This window comes from Leiobunum rupestre, chromosome 1 (assembly GCF_980474605.1).
Source record: "Leiobunum rupestre chromosome 1, qqLeiRupe1.1.hap1, whole genome shotgun sequence".
NCBI classification, from domain to species: domain Eukaryota; kingdom Metazoa; phylum Arthropoda; class Arachnida; order Opiliones; family Sclerosomatidae; genus Leiobunum; species Leiobunum rupestre.
Window position 1 is genome coordinate 69,665,448 of NC_143384.1, and position 18,445 is coordinate 69,683,892.

The 18,445-nt window shown below is 36.3% G+C and overlaps 1 protein-coding gene and 1 long non-coding RNA gene across 2 annotated transcripts in view; one reads left to right on the forward strand and one right to left on the reverse strand.

Annotated features, from left to right (window-relative positions):
• Positions 1–18,445, forward strand: part of LOC149966212 (glutamate receptor ionotropic, NMDA 2B-like) — a 236,744-nt gene that overhangs the window by 183,834 nt on the left and 34,465 nt on the right. Inside the window, exon 4 of the mRNA XM_090171102.1 lies at positions 15,904–16,088. Within this exon, the coding sequence (XP_090027228.1) occupies positions 15,904–16,088 (185 nt within the window). The remainder of the gene's footprint in view (positions 1–15,903; positions 16,089–18,445) is intronic.
• On the reverse strand, positions 1,175–2,029 carry LOC149966213 (uncharacterized). The gene is made up of 3 exons (XR_016480262.1): positions 1,721–2,029; positions 1,512–1,641; positions 1,175–1,450 (listed from the first exon to the last, which is right to left on the reverse strand). It is a non-coding gene; the product is annotated as an uncharacterized LOC149966213 (long non-coding RNA).

Consider the following 18,445-nt stretch of genomic DNA (forward strand, 5'->3'; position numbering starts at 1 on the left):
TGAATTAGTAAATATAAGTATAAATATTCGAGTTTAATAACACTATGAGTAGGCCTTGGAGAATTCATACACGGGTCCTCACGGGATCAGTTTCAAAGTTTTAAAGGTATGTAGGAAATTTATTATTATCTTCACATTAGATCAAGCCCAGATGGTTCTAATTTCATAGACTAGTATCTTCAGCATTTTGTATAATGTATAATGTATTTTAAATAATTTTATTTGGTATATTAGTGAATCGCTCCATGCTTGAAATTTTTAAGTATATTGGAGAGTAGTCTTTATCCATAGAATAAGGTGCGAGGATGCTTAAAACAAAATTTGAAGTTGGTGATGGAAAACACAGCATTGAAAGTGTCCATTGTTCATGCAATAGTGGGTAAATATATTTTTTATTAAAACCCAATTCTTTAATGTAATCTGTTTTACTTATTTTTCTAGAAATTCAGGCTTTTGCAAACATGCAGTAAATTGCTGGTCTATTTTATATATAAAGATACTGAGAGCTATCCCAACTTTCTGACTTTAGAAGTGGGGTAAAATGAAGGAAAAGAACTAACTGTGCCTTCGGTATTGTACGGTAATAAAATGGTTAGAGTTGCGAGGGTTAAATTTGCCTGGCTCAAAAAGGTTTATGTACTCTTATTTGGTCACTTAGTTAGTCTCAAAAATTTATTTCTAGCTTTTAGAGGGGATGAAATATTTGTGGAGAGTCCATTTGTAGCGAAGATAATATTAATTGAAGAGGAAGTGGCACAAAATAACTAAGTTGGAAAGGAAGGAATCTACTGGCTAACGACTGTAGAGACTACTATGGAAAAATTCAGCTAGGCCTTTTCATTTTTTTGTCTATTCTCTCAAGGGCTATTTTTAATTGATATTAAGAGAGATTGACAATATTTGAAGAAAAACGTTGTCCAAATATATAATTTTTATTTTAGTTTTAGTTAAAGAAAAGTTATAATTAAATTTACACTTCTAGTCAAGGAAAGTTATATGTTCCTATTTTAAATTTTGACCAATTAGTATTTGTAGATAACAAATGAACTGAACTATTTATGTTATGAATTTTCTACTCAAAGCCATGTTAACTAAAAAGGCAAAAACAAATGTATTATAGAATGAATTCAAAGTTAAATGCAATTAAATTCATTGAAGAAACCACTTAATTAGAAATTACAATAGAAGTGAATAAAATGTTAAGATATGCAAATAAGTATTAAAAATAAAACCATTTGAATTTACAGTATTATTTTTAATCATATTGGGATCTGCGGCAATAGCTCGAAATGTTATTAATCAACTCGAAAACTCATACCGAACCATCAGGGTGGCAAAGATAGGAAAATTGGGGTCCAATACAAAATAGAAAAATTTGCCCTTTTAACGCATAATTTTGTGGGCCTCAATGTAATATTTTCCAGCGATAATGACAATCGAACGGCTTGACCTAAAATTAATTTAATTCATTAGCATTTCCTTATTTTGCAGTATATAATAAAACAGATCACCTTTAAAACGATTCACAAAACGTAGGGTCCTCTCTTTTCATTTATTTACAGTGGATTTGTAATAAGTCTACATGGTAAATTATTGCTTGGAATGGCACTGCATTTCATGCGTCTCTTGAATTATCTTCATCTAAATGACAGTTATTATGATATATATTTAATAATATTAACTTAAAAATCAGTAATAACAAGTAAAATTTGTGTCTCACCATTTCTTTCTAAAAAGTCTTTATCTTTAAAATGGGCGCTGCAAATTTGTGCCCACTAACTAGGCATCTTCCCTGATTTTATATTAGTTAACCACACATTAAAAAGATTTTTGCATTTCGGAAAATTGTGAAACGATAACTCCAACGTTCTTTTCTCACCATTTACTCGAATTGTAATATTTTTAAAGGCAGTATTACTACAAAAAGGCAATTTATGCCACCTCTGCGCCTACAATCCGCCATATTAATCGTTTGTTTTGATCAACAAAGTACGCAGACAAACCAAGCTGCAGGGGTAGCGACAGTGGCGCCGCCTATACCCGTTTCGCTAGCGAATAGGAACTTTTGCTGGCCTAACTAGCGCCGCCGATCTAACCGCAACCTCCTTATTTACTTTTCAGCGCTCCGCCGATGCCGCCGCCGATAAATTTTGATCCTACCCGCCAAGTTTTATTTTTGAGATTATCTATGTAACTTATTTTGTTTCCTTGAAAAACATTTTGGAATTTCATTTTCCAAATTTTCAAAAGGGGACATTTTTCCTTAGCGCCGCCGCCGCCGAAAAAAAATTAAAGCCACCGGCGATTTTCGCGCAATGCCACCGCCGACCCAAATGGGGCTAAATAAATATCCCAAACCAGTGTAATTTTTGTATTTTATATCTTTAGGCAGAATAATACAAACTGTAAATTTGGAGCCCATTGAAAATGACCTAGAACTATAACTTAGATTATTACTTCTCTCGTGGAAGGTATATTATACACTTTTGACAAAACTAAAAGTGCCATTTGATTAGATTGTTATTCGTGTAATCTGGCTGGCGCGGGACCAATTTCGTTCAATAAGGAGACTTTATCAACTTTATCGTTCTACCGTGGCGGCATCTGTCTCTAGTGGTGGCAACTATATTGCAATTGAATTTTTTCGCGAATCTGATGCGAAATTGAAAAGTATGATTACTCGTAACACACAAACCTTTGAAGTTGTTTAAAAATAGTTTTATTCTGTCAACACGATCCTTTTTAACTCAAGTTACGGTGAGTTAGCTAATAATTATTTATTTTTAGCCATATAACTTTTAAAAATATAGATGGCACTACCGCCTAACTATAAAGATGAATTTCGTACAGTCTTCTCGGAACAGGTCCCGCGTAACCATGGCAACCGAAATCGTAATTGTAATTCTAGCAGTATTATTCCCAATTCAATGATTCCGAGTTGGAAACTCTACCACCAAGAAATTGAACCCCACCCTAAGTTATATTCAAACATTCTCTGAAAATGTACGAGACATTTTTCCGATAATAACCGAGACACGCTTCAAATTTAAAATCTGGTAACTCGAGAATAGAGCGTAGGTTATTTATTGCCAGCCGAAAAGCCGTTACACGAATTTCAATTTAGCAAAATTCTTCATATAGAGTGAAGATCCATTTTTCAATTTCCTCGCCCAATCCGCAACCATAGATAGGGGCTTCTTCGCCCGGAGCTTAACAACCGATGCGAAATAGATGGAGATGAACTCTAGATGGAGTTTTCGAAACATCGACTTCTCTCAGGGCGAAATTGCGCTAACTGAAAAAAATTAGTTTTTTGTTCAATAGGTCTTTCTATACAGTAACATTGCCTTTCTTGTTTTGATCCCGCTGCCACGTCACGGGTGACGTATCGATGACGTTTTACTACGATAAGCCCAGGACATAAGGATAAATTGGTTTGGTCCGAATAGTTCAATTTCTCACTGAGATATTAGGTCATGTAAAATAACAAGTTGGTAGTAGGTGGCCCGAGCCTTTTCACAACTTATTTAAAAAGAAACCTATCTAAATTGTAATGTTTCTAGGACTGCTAAAAATGAACGTTTTTTAAACTAATTTTTTATTGGTAATTAATTTTGAGAGAAAAAAGTCTACAAAAGTACTAATTTATGCCAACTTAATTTCCCAAAGCTTTAAGTGCATTTGCACTTTGTTTAAAATTTAACTATTTAAAGTGCGGAGTCACCGATATTAAAATCCTTATCTCAACGTACTTCAGTAATTAAGTATGCCTGGTTCGGTTTCCACTTTAATAAAATCTTGTTGAGGTTAACGGTAATAGATAATTTAGGCAGCTGTAGGCTCGCGTGGCATGAAGGGCTTGCCACCCTCTTACGCATTGTTTTATTAAGTATAGACGGAACTGAACTTCTACGTGTTTGATGACGAATAAGTTACATAAAAACCAGTTCAACAAGAGTAGCCTATTTTATGGCAATGCCTATTAAGATTCAAAGGTTTATCCAAGGACAGTAGATACAGGGACGAGAAAGTGTATTGGCGGCCTCTGTTGGAATATATTACCTAAAACGACCTAAACGCGAGGAGAGTTAGATGTAAACAAAAAAATGGCGGTCACCTAGTTTTAGCGGTTCTTGATGAGGCTTAAGTGTTCAAAACAAATGGGCATTTTTTATTTACGCTCGTAGTTTTAATTTTAATTTAACATCAAAATGGTAAAAACTAACTACAATAATACTGTCCATGGTGAACCACGTCTTAACAATGGCCGCGGTTTGTTTACATCTAACTCCCCGTTAATATGAAGACGTTTAAAATCGAAATTTTTTTCCCTGCTTTCTCGTCCCTGTATCTACTGTCCTTGGTTTATCTCAGTTTATAATTTATGTATCTTATACAAAGAAGCATCTTTCTCCCTATATTGATAATTTTGAAACATGATTCTTCGCAGGCACTCACTGACTTTTGGAAACACGTTTCTGAACAAAAAATAACTGTGCAAAAATGCTTTGTAAATATTCCTTCGCGTGCTTTAAAAATTTAACCTTTGGTAGGTAGTAGGTAAATATTCCGACATTTGGTAGGTAGTAGGTAAATATTTCCACATTTGGTAGGTAGTATGTAAATATCCCCACATTTGGTAGGTAGTAGGTAAATATCTCCACATTTGGTAGATAGTAGGTAAATATTTCCAAATTTGGTAGGTAGTATGTAAATATCCCCACATTTGGTAGGTAGTAGGTAAATATTTCCACATTTGATAGGTAGTATGTAAATATCCCCACATTTGGTAGGTAGTAGGTAAATATCTCCACATTTGGTAGGTAGTAGGTAAATATTTCCACATTTGGTAGGTAGTAGGTAAATATTTCCACATTTGGTAGGTAGTAGGTAAATATTTCCACATTTGGTAGGTAGTAGGTAAATATTTCCACATTTGGTAGGTAGTAGGTAAATATTTCCACATTTGGTAGGTAGTAGGTAAATATTTCCACATTTGGTAGGTAGTAGGTAAATATTTCCACATTTGGTAGGTAGTAGGTAAATATTTCCACATTTGGTAGGTAGTAGGTAAATATTTCCACATTTGGTAGGTAGTAGGTAAATATTTCCACATTTGGTAGGTAGTAGGTAAATATCTCCACATTTGGAAGGTGGTTACACGGTCATTGGACTTTTATACGCAAATTTTCTGACTCCAAGTTACAATTATTTTCCACTGAAGCCATTCATAATTTTATATCAAAGTTACAATAACAAGAATATCATTTATTTATTTATTATCATTTATTTATTATTTCATCGTTAATTCTGTAAAGCCAAACGTCATAAGTTTGGAAGATCCTGATTTAAAAATTGTGTGGCATCAAATGGGTATTTCGTCCAAATAGGAATATTATTTTTAAATTGTAGCTTGTAACTTAAATTTCCAGACTCCCTTTCACACTCGGGTGTGGTCACTCCAGGCAATAAAGCTTCCATAATAGGTTTCCCTGGTATGGTAGATACTATGGTAGTTTTGCCAGGTATAATAGCTCCTATAGTAGCTTTACCATAGGTTTCCCAGGTATGGTAGATACTATGGTAGTTTTCCCAGGTATAATAGCTCCTATAGTAGCTTTACCATAGGTTTCCCAGGTATGGTAGGTACTATGGTAGTTTTCCCAGGTATAATAGCTCCTATAGTAGCTTTACCATAGGTTTCCCAGGTATGGTAGATACTATGGTAGTTTTTACAGGTAGGGTATATTCTTTGGTAGTTTTCCAACGTTTGGTAAATACTATTTTAGTTTTTCCAGGCAGGGTAGCTCCCATAGTAGTTTTCGCAGGTATGGTAGCTCCCATAGTAGTTTTCGCAGGTATGGTAGCTCCCATAGTAGTTTTCCCAAGTATTATAGCTCCAATAGTAGTTTTACCAAAAATGGTAGCTCCTATAGTATTTTTACCAAGTATGGTAGCTCCTATAGTAGTTTTACCAAGTAAGGTAGTTCCTATAGTAGTTTTTCTAGGTATGGTAGCTCCTAAAGTAGTTTTGTAGTAGTATTTTTGGGTACGACCCACTTTAAAAACCCACTATAAAACCCATTTAAGAAAACCCACCTTTTTTAAAAAATTGGGTTGTTTTTTATATAAGAAAGACTCAGTTGACACTTATTTTAGTTTTAACACATGTTTATTAAAAAAAATTAAATATATGGTTCATAGATTTTACTAGAAATGTCTTAAATTTTATTAATATCGCCAGTCAAAATACGTCGATTTTTGTAATGTTAATTTGTTAGCCTAAATTTTTACCTAAAAAAACCCAATAAAACCCGATGTGTCTGGGTTTTTGAAGAAAAAAAACCTGGATGTTAGGATAAAAACGTCAAATAAGAATAAGAAACCCCGCTTGAAAAATATGGGGATACGACACTTTCGCATTACGGGGACTAAAGCCATCATTCGTCTCGTCCGCGTCATCACTCTTGGCGACCCTATCGCCCCCTGTCACCCGTATAACGAAACTAGTAGATTGCAAATATCCATGTTCGTATATAGATTGGCGTGGTGGTCCGTTGTCTTTCTCGTCGCCGGCTTATACCTTTAAGGGATTTGTTCCAAATTTACTTTCGTGTTACGGGTTTCGTCAAGGCGCCCCCCCTGGCGGTGGAAAATATTATTTCTTTTCCAATTGAAACCTTATGCTAATGTAATTACATCTTTGCTTGTTCATATTTTTTTGTCGGGGGAAACAAAACCCAAAGAAGTCTCCTACTGGGATATTTTGGGCCGGATCGCCAAGCCGTCGGTTTCAATGGCGCTGTCAACTCCTCTAGTGTGATTTGTTATGGGATATCTATTTCAATTCTTTGACGTTTCTATACCAGCGAAACAAACTCGTCGTACGAAAACAAAAAGAAATGGGAAAAATTGTTTTTCTCTTATTTAAATTCGTTTCGGTCTTTCAGGGAAATTACTTGGGAATGGAAAAATAAGTAAATATGGGTTTGGAAAATTAAAAGTTTATCCTCGGCAGGTCCTGGTCTCACCCTCGCACTATGTTCAGTATCGCCATGGAAAATGCGTTTCGGGTGTTGAAACTAGAACCTCCGTTTTCCTCCTGCCTGTTTAAGCACAATATTGTGGGGTGACAGGGTTGCCAAGAACCAGCCAGACTGGTTTAAATAAAAAATATTGAGAAATGAATAAGATATATTGAAAATTTTAAATACTATTTATTTCAAATAAAAAATGCAGTTCTAATATAATACTCTGCATTTTTTATTTCAAAACGAAACTACAACTTAACCTTCACTTTTTGTCGTCTGCTACGTCGTCTTACGAAGTAATGAGGGCTAGATATAAGCAATTGGGGGATCTTAAAATTAATTTTGCACGTGAAAATACGCCGCCGTGTTATGGTATTAAAGCGGGTAAATAAGCCTGCTATACCTCACAATGTAAAGGTACTGTCTTGCACAAAAATGTAATATAAGCAATTTGAGAATTTTTTTATTAGTGGTCTTAACCGGTTTAAACCACCGGATACATCTGTTTTTTTATTCAACCCTGTCTGGTTAGCATTTTCTCGCAACAAGAGGAGCCGGGTTCAATCCCAGCTAGTAAAATTTCCTACTACCCCTTTAAAACCGGTTTTCTATCTGGGTTCTGATGTTCGTTTGAAGCTTACATTTAGGCGTTTTTAGGCCAAACTCTAGCGTTTTTCCTATTCGACGCAGAGGATCGCGACAAAGACAGTCATACATCTTTACTCAACCCCTATTACACCTCAAAGTTACTGTACTGACTCCTGAAACACCCTGTATATACTAATTTCAGTAGTGGTAGTTCAAAATTACGATTTTTAGTATTAGGTTTAGCAGCTGGTTACGTTCCTTAATGACGGCTACTAGCGGCTAGACGTCAAGTAGCTCTTTTTTCAACAGATGTCGCTATCGTCGTAATCAAAACAAGATAGTTAAGCTACATTTTGACCCAAAAGGTACCCCTCGCGTTGATTGAATCGTTTGTAAATGGGTCAATAACATAAATTACAGTAGTTTTAAACAATATTGTTACATGGGATATATAATTTAGGTTAAAGTCCACTAATGACGTAAGTAGAGTATAAGTTGTCTAAATATAATACTCTATAATGTTTCTCTGACGACGTTATTGTTTGCTGTTTTGAATTTTCGCTTACGTTCCCATTAATAGATGGCACCACGCTCTCCACTAAAGTCATTTTTTCGAAGAATCGGATAGATTGATTAACATCTCTAATAACAGGGGCCTTTTCATAATACTGGTGGCAATGATAGAGCCGGCAGTTGCTTTAAAGCTCTCAGTAATAATTTTGAATGAGAAGACTGGGAAGTATCATCATACTTGTGGAGTAATTATGATCATACTTATGGCTCCGCCAACTAATATTTCAACTGAAAGGGTGGAATTGTCATCTGCAGTAAACTTAAAGCTCTCGACTCTTGAGAAGCCATTTGGACAGGATAGTTTATTCTCTTTAAAACAAACCTCAATGCATGATAGTAGACAAATAGTTTCCTTTGAATACTTTTCTTTTCTTCTACAATAGGCCTTGGTCTTAGCCAAGTCCCTGGAGAAGGTTTTTCATTTGGGTAGTTTGGTGGCTACGTCTGTAATATAAGGAAGGGAAAGTTGCTATTTACTTTGCCTCAATCGGTTCCTCCAGTCTGACGCCGGACCAAATAAAAGATCAAAGAATGGCAAACAGCGACGCCATCTCTCAGACACGGGTTGAACTATTTCGCTGCACGTTTTTAGCGCCATCTAAGCTCGATTCTGTCGTTCTCATCTTTCCAATTTTTTCGGGGGCCGAAGATCCCTGGGGTTTCGTCTATGGTCATTCGAAACTCCGCAAACGTTTTCCAAGTTCTTCAACCAGCTTCGATGGTTTTGGACCTAGTCTCTAAGATTCTTTCTTGTTGCTGCGCGGAAGACCTTATTACGGTCTAAAGTGTTAACCTAGCTCGGACGTGAAACTAGTTTTGGGGATTTTTTTCCGGAATGTCTTGAGGTCACTTTTCTTGTCAGTTGTGTCAGCTGTTTTGGCACGCATATCTTGAAAATGAAATGAGTGGTTGTTGGGTGTTGTTGTAGACCGAGTAGCGACGCATTCACCTGACGTTTATCAAAGAAATCTGCGCTATAACAGTAGGCGAAAAGTGTTGAGCACTTATTGAGTGAAAACAAGGGATTACACTACGCTACCTGGGAGAAAAATCAAGCGAGTAAAAAAACCCATCTTGAGACATTTTAGTTTTTTATCTGTAATAATTGCAATAAAAAAATAATCTAATAATATAAATATTCTAAAAAGAAGATTTAAACAACATTAAAACTTAAATAATGAAGCGAGTCTTGTGTAAAAACACTCGATGATTCTTGTTTCGAAACATTTCAAAACTTGACTTGCTTGAGTTTCGCTCTTAAGTAACGGTATGCTGTAGCCCTAAGCTTCAATGCTTTACATACTGAATACCAAGTTCATTTTCTCGGAGGCATGTTGTTTACTAAAAGTCAGGGTGGTTTGATTTAAATCAGCAATTTGAATCGCGATTTTAATCAAATGATTTTTTTTAAATCGTTGATTTAAATCTGTTCCTATAAAAGATTGTCTATAAGGTATTAAATTTCCATAAATGAGAGATTTACTATTGAATTATTATATTTTAGACCAATTTTGTCATTATATTACACTATTACCTATCACTACCCTTCCCCACCTCATTTTTGGTTTTTTGAAAATAATGGACTCTCCCAGGCTGAGAAATAAGGAATTGTTTTAAACTGGACCTGTGACAAGTAGAGCCTAGGTAGTTTAATTAAAAAACTGGCCACTGGCCACTTACCATTTTTAACCTTCAAAATCAGGCTTTCATAATTTATGGTCAAATTATCTATTCTTGACAATATGTGCTAGGGCATAGGCTTCGTAGGTTAGTTATTATCGGTATTTCAAAATTTTGGAGTGTTAAATAAAGAACTATAAATCTTGGAGGGAAAAACTTTGAATTAATTAAGTGGTCACCAGGGCCACTAACACCCCAGGCATTTAATTTTTAAACTGGCCCAGCTAATTTTTAAACTGGCGATTGGCCTGTGATAGTGACTTATTTCTCACACTATTTAGTTTTACTTTTCAAGGTTACTCCTGTGATATAAATATACTTATTTCTTGGAATAAATATTTTTATTACTATTGAATATTATTTATACAAAAATAATAATTATATCAATAAGCTTATATATTGCTTTTAAAAAGTGACAAAAACCTAGAAATTAATAAAAAAATAAAAAATCGATTAAAATTAAAAAAATCCGATTAAAATAAAAAAATCAAAAAAATCAACAACCCTGCTAAAAGTTGAATAATGAAATCGATGTTTCACACATAATTTACAAGGGGAAGGTGGTTGTATTAGACCATTTGACGGACTTGTATTAATTTCAGGTTGTATGCTTTTATTTATTGGACCACGACTGTCGATTGTTGACGGTTAGTTCTTGGTACAGCATGACATTGAAAACTCCAAATAACTCAACCAATTTAATTGGATTATTGATACAGAAAAAATGATCGATTAGTTTAATTCACGCTTCCAAACCAAATCAAGTAAATCAAGCTATAAATTTGGCTAAATGTTTATGCCTCCATTCTGGACCAGCTTTAACTATTATAGTTATCAAAAGTAACATAAGGCCCAAAAGTGTGTCAGCTGTACCTTCGCGCCTATTAAAATTACTAATGAGACCTAGTCGTGCAATAGACTACATAGCATTAAGGAATAGCATTAGCATTATTATATTTTGTCTATAGTCTGGCGCGATTTTCTCTCTTCGATTTACTCGACCCGTAGACATACGTTCTAAAACACCTCACTCGGCGGCGCTGAAGTACCTCGATTTTGATGACGTATTTTTCGACCCCCTTCGTTTCCCTTTTTTACTTTGCGAAAAACTCTCATTAAAGTCTACCTGCTCTGTCTCCTATTTTCTCGGTGCATCTCCTTATAGCACCTTCTATGGAAATAAATTCCGTTTTTAAAAGTTCGCGTGATTTAATTTATAGCATCACCGACGTCACAGATGCTAGTTAATTTGGCGGGCTCGAGTGTAAATAAGATTTAATTCGTGTGGCTTATGTACTCATTTAGACAACAGCAGCGCCAACCGTGAAATAATTATTCCCTGGTAGAAATGTTTCTTTCATAGAGATGGGGTAAATATAGTTCCATCCACTCGGCTGTCCCATGGCAAAACCTTATAACCACCAAATTTTTTAAAAATTAGATTTTTACGCATCAGTTTTACTAAGGCATGTACAAAAGTACTGTAAAAGTTTCAGGTAAAAGTCATAAATATTTAACTATTTATGAATTAAAAAATGGTTTTGGATTTTATAATTTTCACATTTTATAACTTGGGTTTTGAAAAAGTCAAATATCTCAAAATTACGATCGTGTTGGTTAAAAGGTTTTGCCATGGGACAGCCGCACTGGTATTTAAAACCTTGATACGGTAATCAGAGCCCTCTATTTCTTAATGTTTAGTATGCATTGTTTTCATCGTACAACGCGACATAACTTGTCCTGGAAATTTGGATTTTTAATTTCTAGGGTGTAGCCAAACGTTTCCATACGTAATCATGATCTAGGCAATTTGGCGGTTTGAGTAAAATATATTTTGTTTGACTTCTTCTACGTCTTACATTCAATTTCGCGTTTTCGGGTCAATTGGAAGCGGAAGTTTGTCTGCTAAAATTTTCTATTTGGAATAACTTATAAAATAATTTATATTTTAATATGAAATTTTGACAGTGTTGACAACTATACATAATACACTTTAACTACTATACCGTTCTGACATACTTTTGTAGTTATTTATACCTAGTTATAGCAAGAAAAGTACCATTTTGGACTATTATATTATGACTATTAAAGTTATTATACATAGGCCAGTAAATTTTCTTCACACCTAGTTATTGCAAGAAAAGTACCATTGAATTGGATATTTTCTAAATGGCTAGCCGGAAGGTCCATTTTTTGGACATAGTTATGATGACCTACGTGAATAGAGCATTTTTCCCTAAAAATATAGCAATATTAATAATGGAATGTTTTGTGGAATAAAACGCCGAAATTGCAGGGTGGGAGAGCCTTAGACTATACTTCAGACGGACTGAAACATCCAAAGGGGCAAATTCAAATTACTGAGTTCGGGTATATGTGGTAGGGCGAGTGAGTGCGAAATATTAAGTCGACGTAATAAGGGGATACGAGGATTAACAAAATAACAACTTCATTTTTAAGAAAATTGGTACTAAATACAAATCGCGACTGTACAAAAACTTAATAATAATCAGCTAGGCTAATACCCAAGGCACCACCTTAGGCCTAAGTCATCATGCGACTTTTGAAGCCCTTAATTCAGGTGGCCGGGTTACAATGCGTAGGAGGGTGGTGGCAAGCCCTGCATGCCACGAGATCGAGCCAACAGCTCCCTACGCTAACTATTACCGTTAACCTAGACAAGTTTTTATGGAAGGGGAAACCGAAGAACTCGGGGGAAAACCCCTTAAACTAGTGGGGAGAGAACTTGCAAACTCAACGCAGAAGGAGTTGTTCCGAGTTTTCACCCAGTGCCACAAGCTGGGATCGAACCCGGCTCCTCTTGCTGCGAGGCGAAAGTGCTAACCACTCCGCCACTTAAGGGAAAGTACCACGTACAAGCAAAATCCGAGAAGGTTTGGCAAATGAGGGATTTTCCCTCGGCCGGATATTGAGGTAGAAAAATGGAAAAATACAATTTTTGTTAAAACCTCGCAAAGTTTAAATATCATTTTCAAATCAAAGATGATTAGCTTAAATCGATAAATTTTTTGCCCGTAAATTTTTTTATATAGCGCGACTATCACTATTCCGATCTATTTTTTCCTCTCAAATTTTTTAATATAGCGCGACTATCACTATTCCGATCAAATTTTTTCCTCTCAAATTTTTTAATATAGCGCGACTATCACTATTCCGATCAAATTTTTTCCTCTCAAATTTTTTAATATAGCGCGACTATCACTATTCCGATCAATTTTTTTCCTCTCAAATTTTTTAATATAGCGCGACTATCACTATTCCGATAAATTTTTTTCCTCTCAAATTTTTTAACATAGCGCGACTATCACTATTCCGATCAATTTTTTCCTCTCACATTTTTTAATATAGCGCGACTATCACTATTCCGATCAATTTTTCTATCAATAAAAATCCGTGGAATCTCAACCAATCAATTTGTATAGAATATTTTGGGTTAAAAATCGTATCAAAATTGATAGAATTATAAGCTATATTTCTGAAATTGATCAAAAAAAGTATACCAGATTCAAAGAAGATATGATAGTGCCCACCTTTGCCTACAGTCATTGTCAGGTTATGGACAATGTCTGACTTAGAGACGGCGCCTACGAAACAAAGTGGATAATAATTCAGCCCTACGTTTCAGAAACGCATTATCTCCCAAAATGGCATTTCGAAATAAATCGATTTTTGTAAATCTTATGAAAAATGGCAATGCTACAGTATTTAGGTAACTGAAAACTAGTTGTTCGGCGTTTCTTTTAGTCCGCAATCTAAATATGACGACGACTATAGCCAAAATGAACTAAATCTCAAAATAATTTGACATAATGCGTTTTGTACGTTGGCTAAAACTCTTGGCATAAACGCATTTTGCGGTATAACAATACCGAGAAACGGCCATTGTGGCTGTTACCCAAGTGGGAATGCGGCTGAAGAAATTAGCGCATACGAAATTATACGAAATGAAGACTTTTATTGGTTAATAACGACATAATGCGTTTCTGCAAATTTCTGACGGTCGTTAATGCGTTTATTAATCTTTTCGACTTTAATTATTTTTTGCATTTTCACATCTCGGAAACTAGACCAGATAGAAAAATACGGACTTGAAATTTAGAATCAGCGCCCTAATATTAGTATGAGGAGCATTCAAACTCAAAAAGTCCAAAATGGTCGATAATGGGTTTCTAAAAAGTAGGGCAGTATGGGACCAAAGTGTTTCACTAAAATCAAAAGTAAATAGGATATAAAGTCTGGAACTGATAACATATTGTGGCTTCAACTGTGGTTGTCACGTTTTTTTAAATACGCTCACAAGAGCCAATGGTATTGCTCAAAGGTAAAAAAAAACCCCAGCTCGTCTTGAAGTCTCTTTGGTAATGCTAAATAAGCAATTATTGTACTTTTATTAGTTTTAAAGGGAATCGAACAGCGGGTATTAGGTGTGTAACACCAAGACTTCCAATAGCCGCTCCATTATAAGGCTTTAGATATTTCTAACGCTAGTTAGTTACTTCTTTCTCAAATTGTTAGGGGTCTTCCATAAAGAATGCGTTGAGGTTATATTACCAAAACGTTATCGACTATTTATTTACCCTCTCAAAGAACCATCAAAGGGTTCCAGATAAAGTTTCACTTAAGCTAAAGTTTTGTAATCTGAGATTAGTTTTAATTAATACCTCCAGTATTTTAGCCTGTCGCTCTAACCAAATCAAGTCCAAAACTTTATCGACAATTTATTTACCCTCTCAAAGAACCATCAAAGGGTTCCAGATAAAGTTTCACTTAGGCTAAAGTTTTGTAATCTGAGATTAGTTTTAATTAATACCTCCAGTATTTTAGCCTTTCGCTCTAACCAAATCAAGTCCAAAACTTTATCGACAATTTATTTGAGCTCTCAAAGAATCACTAAAGGGTTACAAATAAAGTTACACTTTAGCCAAAGTTTTTTTTTGAGATGTCTAACAGATATAAGAAGGAAAAAAAATATTATAGTGAGAGGAGCAAGAGGAGCCGGGTTCGATCCCAGCTTGTGGCACTGGGTGAAAACTCGGAATAACTCCTTCTGCGTTGAGTTTGCAAGTTCTCTCCCCACTGGTTTAAGGGGTTTTCCCCCGAGTTCTTCGGTTTCCCCTTCCATAAAAACTTGTCGAGGTTAACGGTAATAGTTAGTGTAGGGAGCTGTTGGCTCGATCTCGTGGCATGCAGGGCTTGCCACCACCCTCCTACGCATTGTAACCCGGCCACCTGAATTAATGGCTTCAAAAGTCGCTTGATGACTTAGGCCTAAGGTGGTGCCTTGGGTATTAGCCTAGCTGATTGATTGATAACATTAGATTTTTAGTCTTCCTCTACGTCATCATTTTCGTCCACAAACTAAACGCAATTTAGTTTTCCCGTGGCTGTATAGAACAATGGCAGATACATTCAATAGACTCAATATAACCCAGGGTTGCCACAATTTTGCCAAGGGTGGAAAAAACTAGATTTTTCCGCGGTTTTTTTTACCTATTGTTTTCCTGTTAAAAACCGTGTGGAAAATCGTACTTCCATGGTTTTTTCCACCTCTAGTGGCAAAATTAAAAAATAAATAAATAATAAAAGCAGTATATTCTTCTATTCTATTCACTCTTTATTTCATCTCTCCTATTTGCAATGACTAAATTAGTCACTTAATGGATATATCAATCATTAATTTAGCATGAAAAGAGTTTTTTTAATTTTTACCAGTTTTTCCCACATGTCCCGGTTAAAACCTGATATAACCAGGAGTAAATATTACTCCCGACGTAAGTATTAGTTTTCACTAACTCCAAATGTTTAATGAAAGAATCCAAAAAAAAATCTAGTTCTGTAGCATCAAGCAGCACGTGGTGCGTTTCAAAACTACACACGATTTTATAGTGTGTCGTTGACCTTCCCGTCATCGTAAGCCTAGGACAATTGAGCTCGCAAACAGTTCCACGATAACGCGTATTGTTTGTCCAAATTTATTTTATAATATACGCTTCTCAATTTTGCTTTTCAGAGGGTATCGGACTCTCGGATATTGCAACTAGCGCCATCTGCCGAACACCAAGCGGCGGCTCTGTTGTCCATCTTGAAGCGCTACAACTGGAAACGATTTTCGGTGGTCACGTCGGAGTTGGGCGGACATGATAACTTCATTCGGGCTGTGCGGGACCAAGTTCATCTCTCGGGAACTCCCAATTGGTACGTAGACGACTCTTAATGGGCACGACACGCTCGTTTTAGAGCGGCTTGGGGCATTTGGTGTCACACATTTTCAAATAATTGACTGCCTCTATATTTAGCTGTTAATAAGCGAGATGGTCAAGAATCCATATAATTAATTGCTTAAATGGGTAGATGAGCATCTCTTACGGTCTGCAGGTGAGCCAAACTTAGAGATAAGCGCTTCACTGAGTTATAAATGAAAATGAAAAGAACTGAGCTCACTTTTACACACTTAAACTCTCGACCGCTTGAGCTGAATATTGCACCATTATTTTCCAAATGCGATATCGGTACCTTACCCGTCATACCTTGTCATATAAAAAAATTTAAGTTAGGGGTCGCTGCGGCGAAACTACTTAGCGCAATTTTTAGAGTCCTAACTAAATAATTAAAGGGGCTCCAAAGTTCGGTGGCAAAATGTGTGTAAAGTCAGTAAAGTGCGAAATAATGGTTGACTCTGCCCGCCTCTGCCAAGGCCGAGTGAGGGGTTGGGTGGAATGAAAAGCATGCTCAATTTTCTTTTTTATGCCACCGAACTTTGGAGCTACTTTAACGTATAAAAATACATAGTAAACGTCTATGCACCATCTTAATCAGAAAAATTGTTTTCGAAAATCATATGAATGGCGGACACGTTTTGGACACCCTATAGGGCCTTCCACTCACATAGAGTGGAAGACCCTATGGAAGCTCATGAAACATTAATCCTAACAGCTCAGCTTGTTTTCGAGGCGTGAATAAATATAATCCGAAGAGCGATAGTGTGGTTTTTACATTTTTTAGAGTATACACTTATATTTTACATTAAATTTAGGCCAACTTGTTTATGCTCCCGCAACGTGAACAGTGACCGTTGCGCGTCCCAGCGTTTCAGATCGCTTCGGCTGACCCGCTTCGTCGACCATTTTGGCAAAGATTCGGGACATCATCGAGTCGGTTTTTGTGAACCATGAGCATTTTTTTTACAAAAATCGTCAATCGTTGATTTTCTTGCGCCTAATAAAAAATTTTATGCCTTTTTTAGAAGAAAATATCTCTCAACTTTTTGTCTATTTGTTTGAAAAATCCAACAAATTTCTTCTGGGTGCATTCATTTTTAAGTATAATGTTTTGAAACGTCACTCAAATGCGTGAGCAGACGAACGTCTAATTATATTCTTATACTACGCATGCCCAATTTTCTTCAAAACTCACTGGAAATCAAACGTGTGAACAAAAAGATTTCCAAACGCTAAGAACCGCAGCGAGATCGAAACGAGGCAAAACGTTTCCGAGGGTACGTGTGAACGTGGCTTAAGTGAGTGGGTTACTCTATGGAGTGGAAGACCCTATGGAATATTAATCCTATCGAAGCGCCAGCTCGTTTGAATAAATATAGTCCGAAGAGCGATGATATTGTTTTTAAATTTTTTAGAGCATAAACTTACTTTTTTATCGAGATTTTGTACATGACCTTTTATTATTGAAAGGGGTGGGAAGCCACGCACTTCGACCCTAGGTCCATTGTGAAACCCCCAACCTGTGATTTTAAGTAAAAAGCTAAGAATCCGCTTGACCGGGATGTTGAAGATGTCATGCTTCTCCAGCCGATGCATACCGAGATGCATAGTAATCACAGCTGCAAAGAATGTGAGAGGCAGTTTCGTCTTCAGCTAGACTAGCCCTATAAATTGGGTCATCACTGTCTCCAATAAGATTTAGGTGTCTGTTAAGTTGGCAATGGCCTGTAAGTAGGCCAGTTACCAACCTTATATTAGTCTTAGAGAGCGAGAGTAGCTCTTTTGCTCTCTGCCTAGACTAGCCAGGGATAAACTCTTTGGCCTGCCTTTGACCATTCATCTCAAGCCAAAGCTTGAGTTGACGATCCGACATATACTTGGAGACCAGGCTGCGTACCAGGTCAAGGGGGATGGGCAGAGCAGGTTCAGGCTAACTAAGCCCAGCTCTGGCACCCTCCCTGGTCAAGCCGTCAGTATTTTCATTCCCATGATGCCCTTTAAGATCAGCTATCCAATGAAGTTGAACTTAATTGTGCGTCCCAAAATCCAAAAGGAGATCTAAACAGCGAAGAACCAGTTTAGAAGTGGTACTTTACTTGTTAAGAGCTTTAAGAGCGACCTGACTATCCGTGTAGATTTGGATAACCTTCCCGCGTTGCTTCTTTTTCAGACAATAGTCGGCGCAGGAACAAATAACAGAGATTTCTGCTTGGAAAACGGTAGCATATTCCCCCAGGCTGTCGTAAAAACCTTAGTTATTATTAAGGCAGTACACCAGAATTGGTCTTAGACCCATCGGTAAACCAGACCACCTCACCTCTGTTACCGAGGGAA